Here is a 15,455-nt window from a genome sequence, read left to right as displayed (position 1 = left end):
CATTCACTTATCCATCCATGTAGAAAAGTGATGTAAAATTATTATTTTCGTAACTTAAAAAAATATTTGCATATTGACCACCGGAAAAACTCTGGCTCTGGATGGCCAGTCCTCCACTGCACCTTGGTCCCACATTCATTTAAAAGAAGCGCTACCCTGTACTAAAATGGCAGCTCTATTGACACCAATAGCGTAGGCAACATCTAATGTAAATATCTATGGTCCGAGATCAGGTCTCGAGAGCTCCCCCTGGTAAAGGAGGAAAGGGGGAGATGGGGTGGATGGGGGACTCCTCAAAACGAAGGTAAGGAAAGTAGGATGAATAGTTTTATTTAGTGGAGACTAGAATTCAACTGAGTGGTCTAGCAATAATATTTGATTGGACGAGCAATGCTTATTGATGCGAGACCAGCCATGATCAATCAAATCACGTGTTCCTCTTGAAATTAGTTTATGTTTAATGAGTCTTGAACCTTCCGGTCTACGATCGATGAGGAAGCTCTCAGATTCCACCAAAAATAACTTAATTTGGTTTCAGGTGTTTGGAATGACATGAGAGTGATTAATTAATAATATAATTTTAATTTTTGGATGAACCAACCCTTTAATGCAAAACGTGTTACAATCATCCCTGATTTCCCTAGTCTATCTAATAAAAATACTAGTAGCCATTTTGAATAGCAGCTAGTCTCTAATGAATTTATGAGTATCAAATTAATAAATTGCATGTTTTACTACTACACAATGGCCTAATAAGTATAAGTAGGATACTAGCTAATGAATGCAAACTTAATGTAGCATAAACATAACATATAGCACAATGCATGGGCTCTATGCACAGCTAGAGTTTTAAAGCCAACGATAAACTTCCGGTGAAAGCTTAATGTGAGTATTTTCAATTTCACAAGGTTGTTTTACAGCATCGATGTTGTATTGTAATTACAATACATTCAGTTAAATAGACTTAAGCATTCATTTAGTTATTCAAGCGTAAAACGAGATGAAAGAATTTAAAATACTTGGGTATGCTTGGGTAAAATAAACGGTCATATTTTAAAGACATGGCGAGGGAAAATTGAGTTTTCAGTGCTTCTTGTCCGATCTCACTTCATATCGTATGTCTATCAGGCAGTAAAGATCGCTGATTTTTAATGAAATCAGATCTTAAATGAGACAATTTTTTTTTATGGAAATACAGTTCACCGGAAGCCCTTGGGCTGCCTGGCTGAAAATTAAATGTCAGTGTGCATATAGCCTATTGAGTACACCCCATTTTGAAAATGAATATTTTTATCCATTTCTCAGTGAATATAGGCAATGGTGCATTTAAACAGAACAGATTTATTAAACAGATATTAAAACAATATTTTAGTCACCAAACATATTTGGAAATGGAAAGATAATACAATTAAATTCAAGCAAAATACTGCAAAAAAATTAAAACCTACAAAATTTCAACTAAATTTTTTAATTTTTTTGCTTCTCTTGAATTTTTCCTCTTTTTGCATTTAATATTTTTATATTACATAAATTTGGGTGTACTAGTTTTTGGACCACTATCGCAAGTTATTTTGTTAGATTGTATAGCTTCCTATTATTAATAATATTAATTTTAAATATAGATTATGTGAGGGGTGTACAATATGCTGAGCAATGTATATTATGGTAATATAAGCTATGATTTTTTAATTAACTTTTTAAACCTGTGAAAGCCCTAAATGTACTAAACATCTAAAAGATGGCGACTAATCATGAAAAATAATATTAGGTTAAGATGAAAAAATATATATCGCACGGTTACTTGATGCTTTTGGTACATCTACACTTCCTTTGACCACTACGCACTCTAACCCACTTCCTGTGAGCTGGTTCGTGTCTGTCTGCTTTATATATGCATGCACTTTGATGGAAAGACGTGCATCACGCACATTCATCGTTTCTGAGTGTGGGCATTAAGGAAGATTCCCTCCGCAAAGATAACTAGTGGACTTGTGACGCAAACATCTGAACTCTTGGTGTAAACAGCAGTTGACCTGCTCTACCCGCTCCTCACACCTGCGATGTGAAGCATGGACCATCCATCGTATCATGGCCCGATCACCAAACAGAGATGCGAGGAGCTGCTCGGCAATAAAGGGCGGAATGGGACTTACCTCATTCGGGACAGCGAGACCATTCAGGGAGCTATGTGCCTATGTGTGTAGTGAGTATCTTTTGGTATTCATGTTTTTAGTCATTGACTGAGCTAATGCGTAGTAAATATCTGGCTTTCTCAGTTATACGAACGTTTAAAAGGTATTTCTTGAATTACTAGATGAATCAATTGAGACTGGTTTACTACAGTACTTAAAGGGATAGCTCGTCCAAAAAATTAAAAAAATTCCTCGCTATTTTCTCAGACTCATTTGGTTCTAAACTTATATGAGTTTGTTTTTGTTGAACACAAAGTAATATATTTCGAAGAATGTTGGAAACCAGCAGAAATCGACGTCCATTGAGGGAAGAAATAATACTATTCAAGTCAACAACTGCTGCTTTCCATCGTCCTCCCTTATATTTTCTTTTATGTTCGACAGGAGAAAGAAATTCAAACATGTTTGGAACAAATTGAAGATGAGTAAATGATGACATAATTTTCATTTTTGGGTGAGCTAAGTTATTTCTTTAAGGTTAGCCACCCCCCTTGTAAAGTTTGACAGGTATTGACAGCTGTAACTAAATAATTTGATAATTTTGTGTTATATTCATTAAGTGGACATGTTTTTTTTACTTTAAAAACAGGAAAAAAGGCAGAAAAATGTGTATTTTTATGGCTGCACAATATGGTGAGCCACCCCCTAGTAAAGTTTGACAGGTAGCCTATTGACAGCTACATTGACGGCTATAATATTATTGTGGATATTGCACATGTACATCAGTTATTTGCGTTGCTTGCTACTACAATAAAAACTTAGTTAAAAGATGAAAATATAAATTTAAGACATTTTCCACACCGTTTTCTTTGTTTGGGTTTATATGTTGACCTATGATCTATGAATGAAATGCAATAAAGAAGAGGCTAAAACATCAGTTTTACTACAGCCGTTTCATAGCAGGTCAAATGTGAAACTTTGATTTTGACCAGTCTTTAAAGTATATACATATAACATGTTGAAAAAAGTTGTGTGATTTATTTTATTTTTTTTTTATTTTTTTTTTGTCACTTAGTGTGATAATGTTATGTTATATTCATTAAGCGGACGTTTTTACTTAAAAAACGAAAGGCAGGGAAATTGGTATATTTAGGGTTGCACAATATCTCTTTAACTGCCTGCTCTGCCAAATGGTTGACCATATTTTAAATAATGACTGTTAAAGTAATCTAAAGAACGACTGTTTTTAATAATGGCGTACACACGCAGCATTGTTGGTTTACAAAAAACTAAACAAACATAATCCTGTTACACTACCACACTTGATTTTGGTTTTATTGTAAAAAAACAACAACAAGAAAACATGTTAAATGACAATCTGAAATATTTTATGGCATACTTCAAAAATAAAGATGATTATTTTATGGCATACTTCAAAAATAAAGATGATTTAGTGTGTTCAAAAATGTTTTATTTTGATTATGTTTTTAAATAAATTGGCCTCACACTTCATATTTTTAGATTTTTCATAGTATATGTATTAATTCCGCTATACTTTTACCACAAACCGACATATCAACCATTTTGGTAGAGGTTGATATTTAAGAATTTATGGGATGTGTTGAAATAAATACATTGAGTGTGTTAACAAGCAACATTAGGAGTTATAAAATGCAATCCAAATGTTTTTCTAGGTGGGGCAGTTATATATAATTTCAGCATCGATAAGATCGACGAGACGGAATTATAGTTGGGCAGGAGCAACAGTTCAGAAAACATGAGATTTTGTGCAGTCACTGTAGTGTTTGACGAGTGAGTGAAAGTTTATAACAAAGTACAGCCTTTGTCTTTAACCTGCATGTGTTTCAATGCCTGTGATGTAAGCATTTAAAGAGAGTTTATCTCAATTAATTTCAATCAATCTAAATGAATGAACTCTTTTCTAAAAGAGCTATTCAAGTCATGTGGTGAAATTGCATTCATATATTGCAATATATGCCTCAAAAATAAGTATCGCAATGTCAGATGTTTCCAATGTTGTGCAGCCCTAGATCCAATAAACAAATAAAAGAAGAAACGGTGACGTGTCTATACAAATATTAGTTTGCTAAACTTTATTATCAATCTAAATATTTACAGGAAATAAGATAAATAAATATGTCATTTATATACAGTAGTTTGCTGTTCTTTACCCATGTAATGCATTTATATTTCGATTTTATGTTAGGTTTATATTAGGTTCTGGGACAATTTAGTACACTAGATTTCTGAGGTTTTAAATGCATTGAAAAAACTGGTTTGTTTGGATGTTTGTGTTTCTGTTGAGTGTGTATCAATCTTGTTTTAGGCAAAATGTTTTTTTAGTGTTAAGTCAGCAGTGTGGATGACCCCAAATTTTTGTTTACATGTTTGCAACTTTCACCACATTGATGGTTTAAATGTTTTTGAGGAGTTCAGACATGTTAAGTTCACTGAGAATCATCGAACCCATGAATTTGCTGTTAGCGACTCTTCGATTTGAGCTTCATAACAAAAGAGGAAATTTATTTATTTATTTATTTATTTATTTATTTGTTATTTAAAGATTTGCTGTTTGACCTAAATTTATTCATTTTTGTATTTTGACGTATGATTTATTAGTATTTGTTGAGCAGTTACAGTCGGTTTTGACTCCATTCCATAAAAAATGTTGGCAAATTTCAAAATGATTGATAGGTGGGTTTCAAACATCATGTAAAAAGAGTATAACTATACTTTAACCAACGATTTAATTGTGTGTTGCACATTTAGCTATTTCTTCCTCAAAAATTTGGTTAATTTCCTGAAAACGTTCAGGTGTGTCAATACGGTTTAAGATGATTATAATTGATGTAGGGTGTGCATGCACTTTAGAATGACAAATTCAGCATATTTGCATTTGAAAAATGGAGAAGTTTATAAATAAACCTTGTAGTCAAGGGAAGGAAGCAGAATGGCTTTGTCAGTCTCTGTTAACACATAATATGTTTGTGTGTTCTGCTCGTGTTGTTGTTTAGTCTCATTAGAGTTCAAGTTTGACTACACTGAATGCCACATGCTACACTGAACATCACATATTTATTTTGGTGTAAGAGTTTAAAGTAGTTCAACTTTAAAAAGAATGACAATATACATGTTATATGTCATTAGCTCCAAGTATATAATAGCTTTTTGAAGGGTGAATACATTTTTAGTAGAGTTAGAATTAAATACTGCTATGGGCTATATTTACATTTAAGGCTTGTTTCCACTGACTGGTACAGTACAGTACGGGTCAGCTTAATCAGGCTTGCGTTTCCACTGCTAAAAGGGTATCAATGGTACTCTTTGGTACTCGCTTTCAAACTGGCTTGTAAAAAACTACGGTGTACGGTAAAATCAGCTCGTCTTGGCTTTGTGGCTGTTCATCAAGAAGACGACAAGGTTTGTTTGAGCCCAGGTCGACCATGGCTCGTTATTATATGTATATATAATTACAGTGTAATCTCTCGGCTGTGTATTTAAAACATGGCAGTTCCTTTGTTTTCATTCTGGCTTGGTGAGCGAATGACGTATCTGTGTAAACCAATAGAGTTCAGCTGCGCATCTAGCTCCGCCCTTTGGTACCCTTTCTTGTGTTTGGTACCCTTTCAAAAGGCTGCTGAAAAAGTGGTACGGTACGGTTCGGTATGCCTTTTGACAGTGGAAACTGTAACGCCATAACACCATAAAAAAGCGTACCGAACCGTACCATACTGTACCCCTCAGTGGAAACGGGCCATTAGACATTTAGCAGACACTTTTATCCAAAGCGACTTGCAATTGAGGAGGCATTCAACAAGAAGAGGCAATACACAGAATTGCTTGTTATGTAATGCATTAATAATGGTACACCGTTTACAATTTCCTGTAGAAACTACAGTCATTTACTGTCAGCAGTTCACCAGTAACTTACTGTAAACCAATTACAGCAAAAATACTGTATATACATTAACAGCACCATTTATCTTGCTGTATATGTATTTACAGTATTCTATACATTATACAGTAACTTAATTGAAGTTGAATGTTGAAATGTTGAATGAATTTCGATGCATTTTTTGAACAGAGGCGGCGCTGTGTTTACAGGCACATCAATGACAAAAAAATGACATCAGTGATGTGCGCTAGAAAAAACACAAATGCTGCGTCCCAATTCACATACTATCTGTCCTAAATAATATTTGAGAATAGAATTAGTATGTTCCAAATCGTAGTGTTGAAAAGAGGTTCCAAAGGTTCCTGGAGTGTTTAATATTTTCAGTAAAAATTTTAAGTGTAGAACCGTCCTCTCTAACCGCTGATATTGCCCACAATACATTGCACATTGGACGTGAATTTGATAAAAACTACAAACGTGTGTAAAAAGTGCAAATAAACTACAAACATGAAAATAATCTATTAGCATCTAAATAATCTATCTAAATAGATTACGATTCAAATCGGTAGGAATGTTGAATGAGTGATACATTTTTTAAACAGAGAGGGTGCTGTTTACAGGTGCAAACTCTCGTTACCTGCACATCGGCGGCAAACAAGAGATGACGTGGCAGAGTAAAATGACCTCAGTGATGTGTGCCAGACAAAACACAAATGCGTCCCAATTCGCATACTATCCATCCTAATTAGTATTTTAAATAAAACTATAGTATGTCTCAAATTGTACTATGTTGAAATAAGGTTTCAAAGGTTCCTGGATGGTTTACTATTTGCAGTAAAAAATGTAAGTGTAGAACGGTCTATACTCAACACATTGCACATTGGACGTGAATTCAAATAGAACTACAAACGTGGGTGAAAAGTGTAAAAAAACTACAAAAATGATGAATGCTCGAGACCAATCCTCAAGTAGGGAGGCTTCGGTAAAGATGCTTGTATGACTGTTATTTAATATCTAGCCAACCGGAAAATATTTAAATCGCGTTTTCTGTTATATTTCATCTACGATAACAATACTGAACTTCTATAAAGACATGTTCGGATGTTAACCTCTGAATGCATAATTATCCAAATACCTGAGGATATTTTTCTGCGTAAAAGACTCGTGAATGGGAGATTAACCTGCTGTTGCTCCAATGAAGTAGGAAATTTAATATGAAATATATGTGTGGATGATTGACAAGGCTCATAACCAAGCAACACAACGATCTATTAATGAGGAAGTAGTATGTCCCAAAGCTTGCACACTCAAAAGTATATATTTTTCCCTCACAAAAAAAGTACATACTTTAAGGGCGTAGTATAAGTATGCGATTTGGGACACAGCAAAACTGTGCAAATACTGCGAAAAGACGATTACTTACACTAACAGAACAACAAAAAGGATGCTCATAAACCATCAGCACAATGAAAAAACTACTGTCACAGACGTCTGTACGCGAAAAACTCTTAATAAGCCAAACCACATAATTTACAGCTCCACTTGCTCCCACATGTGCTACAGAGGTCACACAGTGCATCAGTGTTTTCATAGCAAAAGTGTAAAGATGTTTTTCAGACTGAAAGAGAAAGTTGTTCTGTTACACAAGCAGGTTATAGATTATTTTCACCCTCTCCTTTTCACATCAGTTTATGCATATTTTAATAATAATTATTGAATATTTGAAAATCTTAAATAAAAGATTATCTCTTCTGACGTGTATGACACTGATACTTATACTAATTAATTATACAAGTAATATTAATTATTCACCTTTATAATCATGTTCAACTCCTGTCTCTGTCCTACTATATAATTAGTCATTGTATAATCAGTATTTTTATGCCAGTGGCCAGTCCCTTGGGTGAGAGGGGCTATTGATCAACTCTGTACACACTGCTCTCTGGTTTGGGAAAGGCTTTCCTCTCCACACCAGCCATCTCAGTCCCCAGTGAAAGTTTTTTTCTTTTTGCAGGGGACATTGTCAATGTTCAAGGACCTCAGCTTATGCCAGAACACATAGATATGCGGATATTTCTTTTTAAAAATGTAAAATCCCAGCACAGTCAAAGTTTTAGTTTGTTCATATTCATGAGTCTTCTTTAGTTTGTATTATTATTATTATTATTATTATTATTATTATTATTATTATTATTATTATTACTGGAATTAATTAGTTTTTAAAACAGCAATTTGGTTATGGCAGAAAATATATTATTTTGCAAAAAACGTGCAGCATTTAAGAAAAAAATAAAGGGGCTCTTCAGCTTAAATTTATTTAAAATAATTGAGTTAAAAAATAATGACTAAATCTTGAATAGTATCGAATCGTGAGTCAGGTGAGTCGTTACATCCCTACTTGTAATAATAAGTTACTTGATGCTGTTGTCCAAATGAATGCACATAACACTGCAGCTTCTTATTGCTTTAAATGAAGACTGCTTTTAAAAGCTGATAAAGGATATTTGTTTCTTACAAAGCACATCCTCAGGCTAAGGTGTGAGTGAACTATATAAAGCTATATTTATTAAGAGCTTGTTTGAGAACAAACCATAAATATAGAAACAAGAAATCACATTATTCACAATTGTATTACAGAGCCAGTGACATCAATGTATAAGTTACAAAGAGAGGATTTACAGACTTAAAATGCTAGATTCCCAAGAGTTTTAAGAGTGAATATGCGAATATTCGATTATTTTGACAGCTTTAAAATTTTACAAAAACTCAACAGTACACTTGGCAAATTTACTACGCTTTTGTTATATTTGTGGCTGTTTTTGCCCTGTTGACTTCCATTATAATTACATTTTTGATTGCAAAGCCATTACAGCATATAATCATTTTTGATTGTTGGTGGGTTTCTCTGTTGGGAAGAGGTAATTTGTCATTTTTGCTGTTGATCATGAGTTGCAATGCAAAAAAAGCTTAGTTTCCGTGTGTGTGAGAAAGAGACCTTTGCGCACTTACCTTGATATGTCTGAGAAAATCAAAATAGGCACCTCAGCTCTTAGTAAACATAGTGCGTCCTGGTTACGTAACCCAAGTTCCCCAAATAGGGAATGGAGACGTGTGTCTTTAATAAACAGACTTTTGAGAGTGTGTTAGACGACCAATCATTTCTGAAAATAAGAAAACAGGCCAATGAAATGCCAATTGAATTGGCGGACCTTAGCTCCACAGCTGAAACTGATGAGCCAATTAGGGCTATATCAATCGGCTGTTGGAGTCAGCTCTTCAGAATTTGCCTGCTGAAGAACCAATCACTCAGCTCCCAGCTGGAATTCTGTGGCAGTGGAGACACACGTCTCCGTTCCTTATTCAGGAAATGTGGGTTACATACGTAACCAGGACGTTCCCCTTCATATGGAAACTTCTACGTGTGTCTGTAATAAACAGACTTTTTGGAGACTGTATGGAATAATGCCACAGCAGCCAAGCCCGTCACGCTCCTGATGTGTAGTTTGCCAAGCATAGCATGAACGCACTGACATCACCAAAAGCGCAACCTTCCAAAGTGCCCTAGGCCCAAAATATTACCATTACATGGAAATAATAAGAATTTAGATCGGGCGTCGTAATGTGGTTTTACCTTGCTAATATAGACTAGGGATTTTAGTAATATGACAGTATGTTGGGAAGCGTGTCAGTCCTAGAAGGGGGAGGCGCTGCGGAGACCACCTGCTACCCAAGAGGGGAGACTTGATTGTAATAGAGCATATGGAGTAGCCCTAATGAGGGAGAGTGCTACATATGATAAGCTGGTTAGCGGTTAGGAAAGACATGGGTCTGCCTGAAAGGGGGAACACATCGTGGTGAATAAAGCATATGGCATCACCAAGAACAGGGGAATGCACATAGCTGGTACCGAACCTCAGTATGTGGGTAGACCAGATGGCCATACCAGACATCACACTGAGCCATGATGCACTCGACCCCTCCGCTGAGTCAGGTGCTGGGGACCTCGGAGGACGTCTAGGATTCACCTAAAAAGGGAAACTTACTATTGGAATAGACAATGCGCACGTATCTCTGGGTTAGGGAGCCTGGCGCAGCAAGCATTTATTGACACCGAGCTTAATTTCCTCCCGATTGACTGGGGTAACCAGTAATCGGGAGGAAACTCGCTCCACTCAAGGATATAATCTCAAGAATGTGTTAGCTGTCGCCCAGCCTGCAGCTCTACATGATCTGTTCACCACCTCATTTTAAAAGGGGGCAGTAGGAACCTTGACACAAGATGAACGAGGTCTCAGGTAAACCTGAGAATAGGTCGGTCCGAATTACTGGCACAATTCGCTGACCGAAAATGCCACCGGAATCCTAACCCTCCTGATACCAGCGCGATCAGCAGAGCTGCCTAAGGACAGAAAACTTATAGATACTGATCGAGTGGCTCAACGGATCTAATCATAACCGCTTGATTTATCAGGGTGGGCCATCACAAGGAGTGTGATCCGGTTGGGCCAGAGAGGCGCGACAAGCGAGACCCGCTCCTCGTCTCCCCGATCTTGCACAGTGTCTGTGCGAGCAGACTCACTGGGGAAAAGACGCAAATTGTGTAACCCGGGGCCAGCGATAGCGGCTACAAATGTCATATGCCCCAGGAGCCAGCACCTTTGTGCAAAGCAGGGAAAGCAGCCAGCGAAGTGCCGCTCGGGAGAAACAGCAGGATGACCTGGGCTTCTCTGAAGCGTGCCCATAACAGCTGGAACGTACCAGGGTGGAGTCTCCACTCTCACGCAAACATAACGGTCCTGAGAGCATGTAAGCTGGCATGAAGTGCTTGTACGGGATATGAACGCTATGCAGGATGGCGAGGGAACTAAGACATGTTGTGATACCAGCCCAAACGGTTGATGTACGCAATCGCAGCCGTGTTGGCCATCCTAACCAACACGTGTTTCCCTCTCCCGCTTTGGTAGGGACCGGCGGAGAGCGAAAAACAATGCCAATGTGGAACAATGCGGAACTCCATATATAAGCTTTTTTTGTGTGTATCTAGAGGTTTAATGGTGCCAACTGATGGTCACAAATGGGACAAATTTCACCACTTCCCAAAAGAGAAAACCACCAATAATCAAGAATGCTTGATTATATGTTGTCACTGCTTTGCAATCTAAAAAAATTTAATTATGATGGAAGTTAATTAGGCAAAAACAGCCACGAACATAACGAAAGGGTAGTCAATCTGAACAATACACAAGGGTTAACTAAGAAGTAAAAACCTACTTTGGATATTTAAATATAAACATGTCTGTGCTCAAAAAACATGAACTGTTTAAAGTTTCTAACAGTCCTAAAGTTACACTGTTTGAGGACACTTGTTTCCACAGATAACAGAAGGTTACCATTGGTCATTGATAGTGGCTGAACATGTTCTAATGCTTGGTGAGATCTTTTGTAATGGAATGATATTTATAAAAAAGCTTGTATTGAAAGTTTATACACCACCAACACCACACACACTCACCTCTTTTTCCCAGCTCTCTGAGTCTGAGGTGTCCAATCTCGTGCTATCAAGCCATGCAACCACCTGTCCGCTTGATCCCATTCCCTCTCATCTCCTGCAAGCCATTTCTCCTGCAGTCATACCAACACTGACTCACATAATTAACACATCTCTTGACTCTGGTCTATTCCCTACTTCATTTAAGCAGGCTAGGGTAACCCCACTGCTAAAGAAACCCAACCTGGATCAAACGCTACTTGAAAACTACCGACCGGTATCCCTGCTTCCATTCATGGCCAAGATTTTGGAGAAAGTAGTGTTCAATCAAGTCCTAGACTTTCTTACTCAAAACAACCTCATGGACAACAAGCAATCTGGCTTTAAGAAAGGCCACTCAACTGAGACTGCCCTGCTCTCGGTCGTGGAGGATCTCAGACTGGCTAAAGCAGACTCTAAATCATCTGTCCTCATCTTGCTGGATTTATCAGCTGCTTTTGACACTGTAAACCACCAGATCCTGCTATCTACGCTTGAGTCACTGGGCGTCACAGGCACTGTTATTCAATGGTTCAGTTCCTACCTCTCGGACAGGTCATTCAGGGTGTCATGGAGGGGAGAGGTGTCCAACCTACAGCATCTAAACACTGGGGTACCTCAGGGCTCTGTTCTTGGGCCACTTCTCTTCTCTATCTACACGGCATCTTTAGGAACAGTCATCCAGAAACATGGTTTTTCCTACCACTGCTATGCTGATGACACCCAGCTATACCTCTCTTTTCACCCTGATGATCCCTCGGTTCCAGCTCGCATTTCAGCCTGCCTGTCGGACATTTCACACTGGATGAAAGATCATCATCTCCAGCTTAACCTCACGAAAACGGAAATGCTTGAAGTTTCTGCCAACCCGACTCTTCACCATAACTTTTCAATCCAGATGGATGGAGCAACCATCACTGCATCCAAAATGGTAAAAAGCCTTGGAGTAACGATTGATGACCAACTGAACTTCTCTGACCACATTTCTAGAACTGCTCGATCTTGCAGATTCGCACTCTACAACATCAGAAAGGTCCGACCCTTCCTATCTGAACATACAGCTCAACTCATTGTTCAAGCTCTTGTCCTCTCCAAACTGGACTATTGCAACTCTCTGCTAGCCGGGCTACCAGCTAGTTCTATCAAACCTCTTCAGCTGCTTTAGAACGCAGCAGCACGAGTGGTCTTTGATGAACCCAAAAGAGCACATGTCACTCCGCTACTCACCCGTTTGCACTGGCTGCCAGTTGCTGCCCGCATCAAATTCAAAGCTCTGATGTTTGCTTACAAAGTGACCTCTAGCTGTGCTCCTTCGTATCTGCTCTCACTTCTGCAGATATATGTGCCCTCCAGAAACTTGCGTTCTGTGAATGAACGTCGCCTCGTTGTTCCATCCCAAAGAGGGAAGAAATCACTTTCCCGAACTCTCACATTCAATCTGCCCAGTTGGTGGAATGAACTCCCTAACTACATCAGAACAGCAGAGTCACTTGCTGTCTTCAAGAAACGACTAAAACGCAACTGTTTAGTCTCCACTTTCCTTCCTAATCTGCAACTGCCTCTCTGGCTATACCACTAACTGTGCTCTCTCTCTCTCTCTCTCTCTCTCTCAAGAAAAAAAATAAAAAATTTTACTAATGCTTTGCTTCTTAGACTTTACACACCTGAAACTTGTCTATAGCACTTGCTCACTGCTGCTCTTATAGTTGTGTAAATTGCTTCCTTGTCCTCATTTGTAAGTCGCTTTGGATAAAAGCGTCTGCTAAATGACTAAATGTAAATGTAAATGTAAATGTTTAATTGACTTATTATAAAACAATATTAATAAATGTGCATGTATTTTCATTTATTAATGCCCCCCCCCCCCCCCCCCCCCCCCCCAAAAGCATATCTCCAACTGTTTTGCAGCAATGTTGTTAGCAGATTATTCATGATTTTTATCTCTGCTCGTCTGTGACTAAATTCAATATGAGGCATGACCTCATTTTTTTTTTATTTGCACTTTGACTGTAGAAATAACCACAAAACTTTCCAGTCTCATTTGAAGTTTATATGGCATGCTAATGTGTCCAACAGAATATAATATAATGCTAATGTATTTACTGACATGAACAAACAATTAACATTACATTAATTACTCTGTTAATGTTAGTTGATAAAAATGAAGTCATTCACTGTTGGCTCATGTTAACTCGCAGTGCATCAACTAATGTTAACAAGCTACATTTTGTATATTAATAATCCATTAGTAAATGCTTAACTATGATTAATAAATAAGTGTTGTTCAAGTCTTAGTTTATAATTATTACATTAACATTAATACTTTTTTTATTGTGAACTATTGTGAAGTGTGATATTTTATTTAAATATCATATTTTAATATATTATATTATTAGATTTTTATATTATATTTAATTTATATTGTATTTTAATATTATATTATTTTATTGGTTTTTAATATTTTATTTTATTTTTATATTAAATTATATTATTTTATTTTAATATTATATTTTAATATTAAATTATATTTTTTTAATATTATATTATTTTATTATTATATTTTTATATTTTATCATTTTATTTTAATATTATATGTTTTATATTATATTATTTTATTTTAATATTATATTTGAATATTAAATTGTAATATTTGTATATATTTTTATATTATATTATGTTATTTAATTTTAATATCATATTTGAATATTAAATGGTATTATTTTAATATCACATTTTTATATTATTTTATTTAATTTTAATATTATATTTTTAGATTTTATTTTATTTTAATATTAAATTATATTATTTTAATGTTATATTTTATTTTATTTTAATATCATATTTGAATATTAAATAATATTATTTTAATATATATTTTACATTATATTATTTTATTTTAATATTATATTTTAACATTAAATTATATTATTTTAATATTATATTATATTATATTATATTATGATCAAACGTGCCATATTTCTGTATGTAATATTGTGACTTACTGTATTTATATGTAATAATAATACAGTAATACTCTATGTAATACTGTGACTTACTGTATTTACAGCAAACACAAAGTGGTCTATACATACAGGATCCTCCAAACTCACTCAGGCTCCTTCACCCTACAGGTAGGATACACTAAAATAAGCACTGGAATTATTATAACTATTTTATTCAATTCAATTACAACAAATTACTGCTGAATTCGATGAAACAAAACTTCAAATTGTTTCAGGCCAGTTCAGGTGTAGAGGAAAAGTTTTTTAAGAACATAAAGGATCTAATTCATCATTACAAGCAAAAGAATCAAGGACTTGCAACACATTTACGCCATGCACTGAAAAGAAAAACACTGCCGCAACAACAGCTTTTGCAATTTCCAGCATCAGGAGCAGAAGTGGGCGATGAGGAGAACGATTATGAAAGTGAGTGTCGATTGTTACCATTTAACACAGTATTTTGACCTTTATTTGAGTCTTGCAGATTTTAAAGAAGATCCAAAAACTGTTCCTTAACCCAAATTAACCATGAACACTTTTTTTATTATTATTTCTCTCAGATGTTAATTGTTCAGCGGATTATGTTGTTGTTTTGCCGGATTAATTTCATCGCGATGTGAAGTCCTGAATGGAAAAAAGTGGATCGGTCAGATGCAATACCCTTTTCAGGAACTTTCTGGGCATTTTCAATGCACATATGGGGATATCCATTACATGAAGCCATATGTCCAGGTATATCATCATTCAAATGGAAGACTTCATTGATTGAATGTCTTAGTGATTCTTACACTGTAAAATTGCTGGGTTCCACACAATTCTTTCAAGTTGTCCCAACACAAATAGATTAAGTTAACGTTATTGTTTTTACAAATTTGATT

The 15,455-nt window shown here is 36.0% G+C and overlaps 1 protein-coding gene across 1 annotated transcript; it reads left to right on the top strand.

Annotated features, from left to right (window-relative positions):
* The first annotated feature begins 1,885 nt into the window (after nt 1-1,885).
* Nucleotides 1,886-15,450, top strand: si:ch73-264p11.1 (uncharacterized protein LOC100000923 homolog). Its single transcript, XM_056450814.1, has 4 exons — nt 1,886-2,203; nt 14,643-14,706; nt 14,814-15,003; nt 15,138-15,450. The coding sequence occupies exons 1-4, from the start codon at nt 2,070-2,072 to the stop codon at nt 15,179-15,181; spliced, it is 432 nt and encodes a 143-aa protein (XP_056306789.1). The 5' UTR covers nt 1,886-2,069; the 3' UTR covers nt 15,182-15,450.
* The last annotated feature ends 5 nt before the right edge of the window (nt 15,451-15,455 follow it).

The sequence above is a fragment of the Danio aesculapii genome, chromosome 24, assembly GCF_903798145.1.
Source record: "Danio aesculapii chromosome 24, fDanAes4.1, whole genome shotgun sequence".
NCBI classification, from domain to species: Eukaryota; Metazoa; Chordata; class Actinopteri; order Cypriniformes; family Danionidae; genus Danio; species Danio aesculapii.
This window is presented reverse-complemented; position numbering and strand designations above follow the sequence as displayed.

Coding starts and splice junctions, on each gene's coding strand:
- si:ch73-264p11.1 (XM_056450814.1), top strand. CDS start 2,070: ATGGACCATCCATCGTATCATGGCCCGATCACCAAACAGAGATGCGAG. Junction 2,204..14,642: donor GCTATGTGCCTATGTGTGTA/GTGAGTATCTTT, acceptor CTGTATTTACAG/CAAACACAAAGTGGTCTATA. Junction 14,707..14,813: donor CAGGCTCCTTCACCCTACAG/GTAGGATACACT, acceptor AAATTGTTTCAG/GCCAGTTCAGGTGTAGAGGA.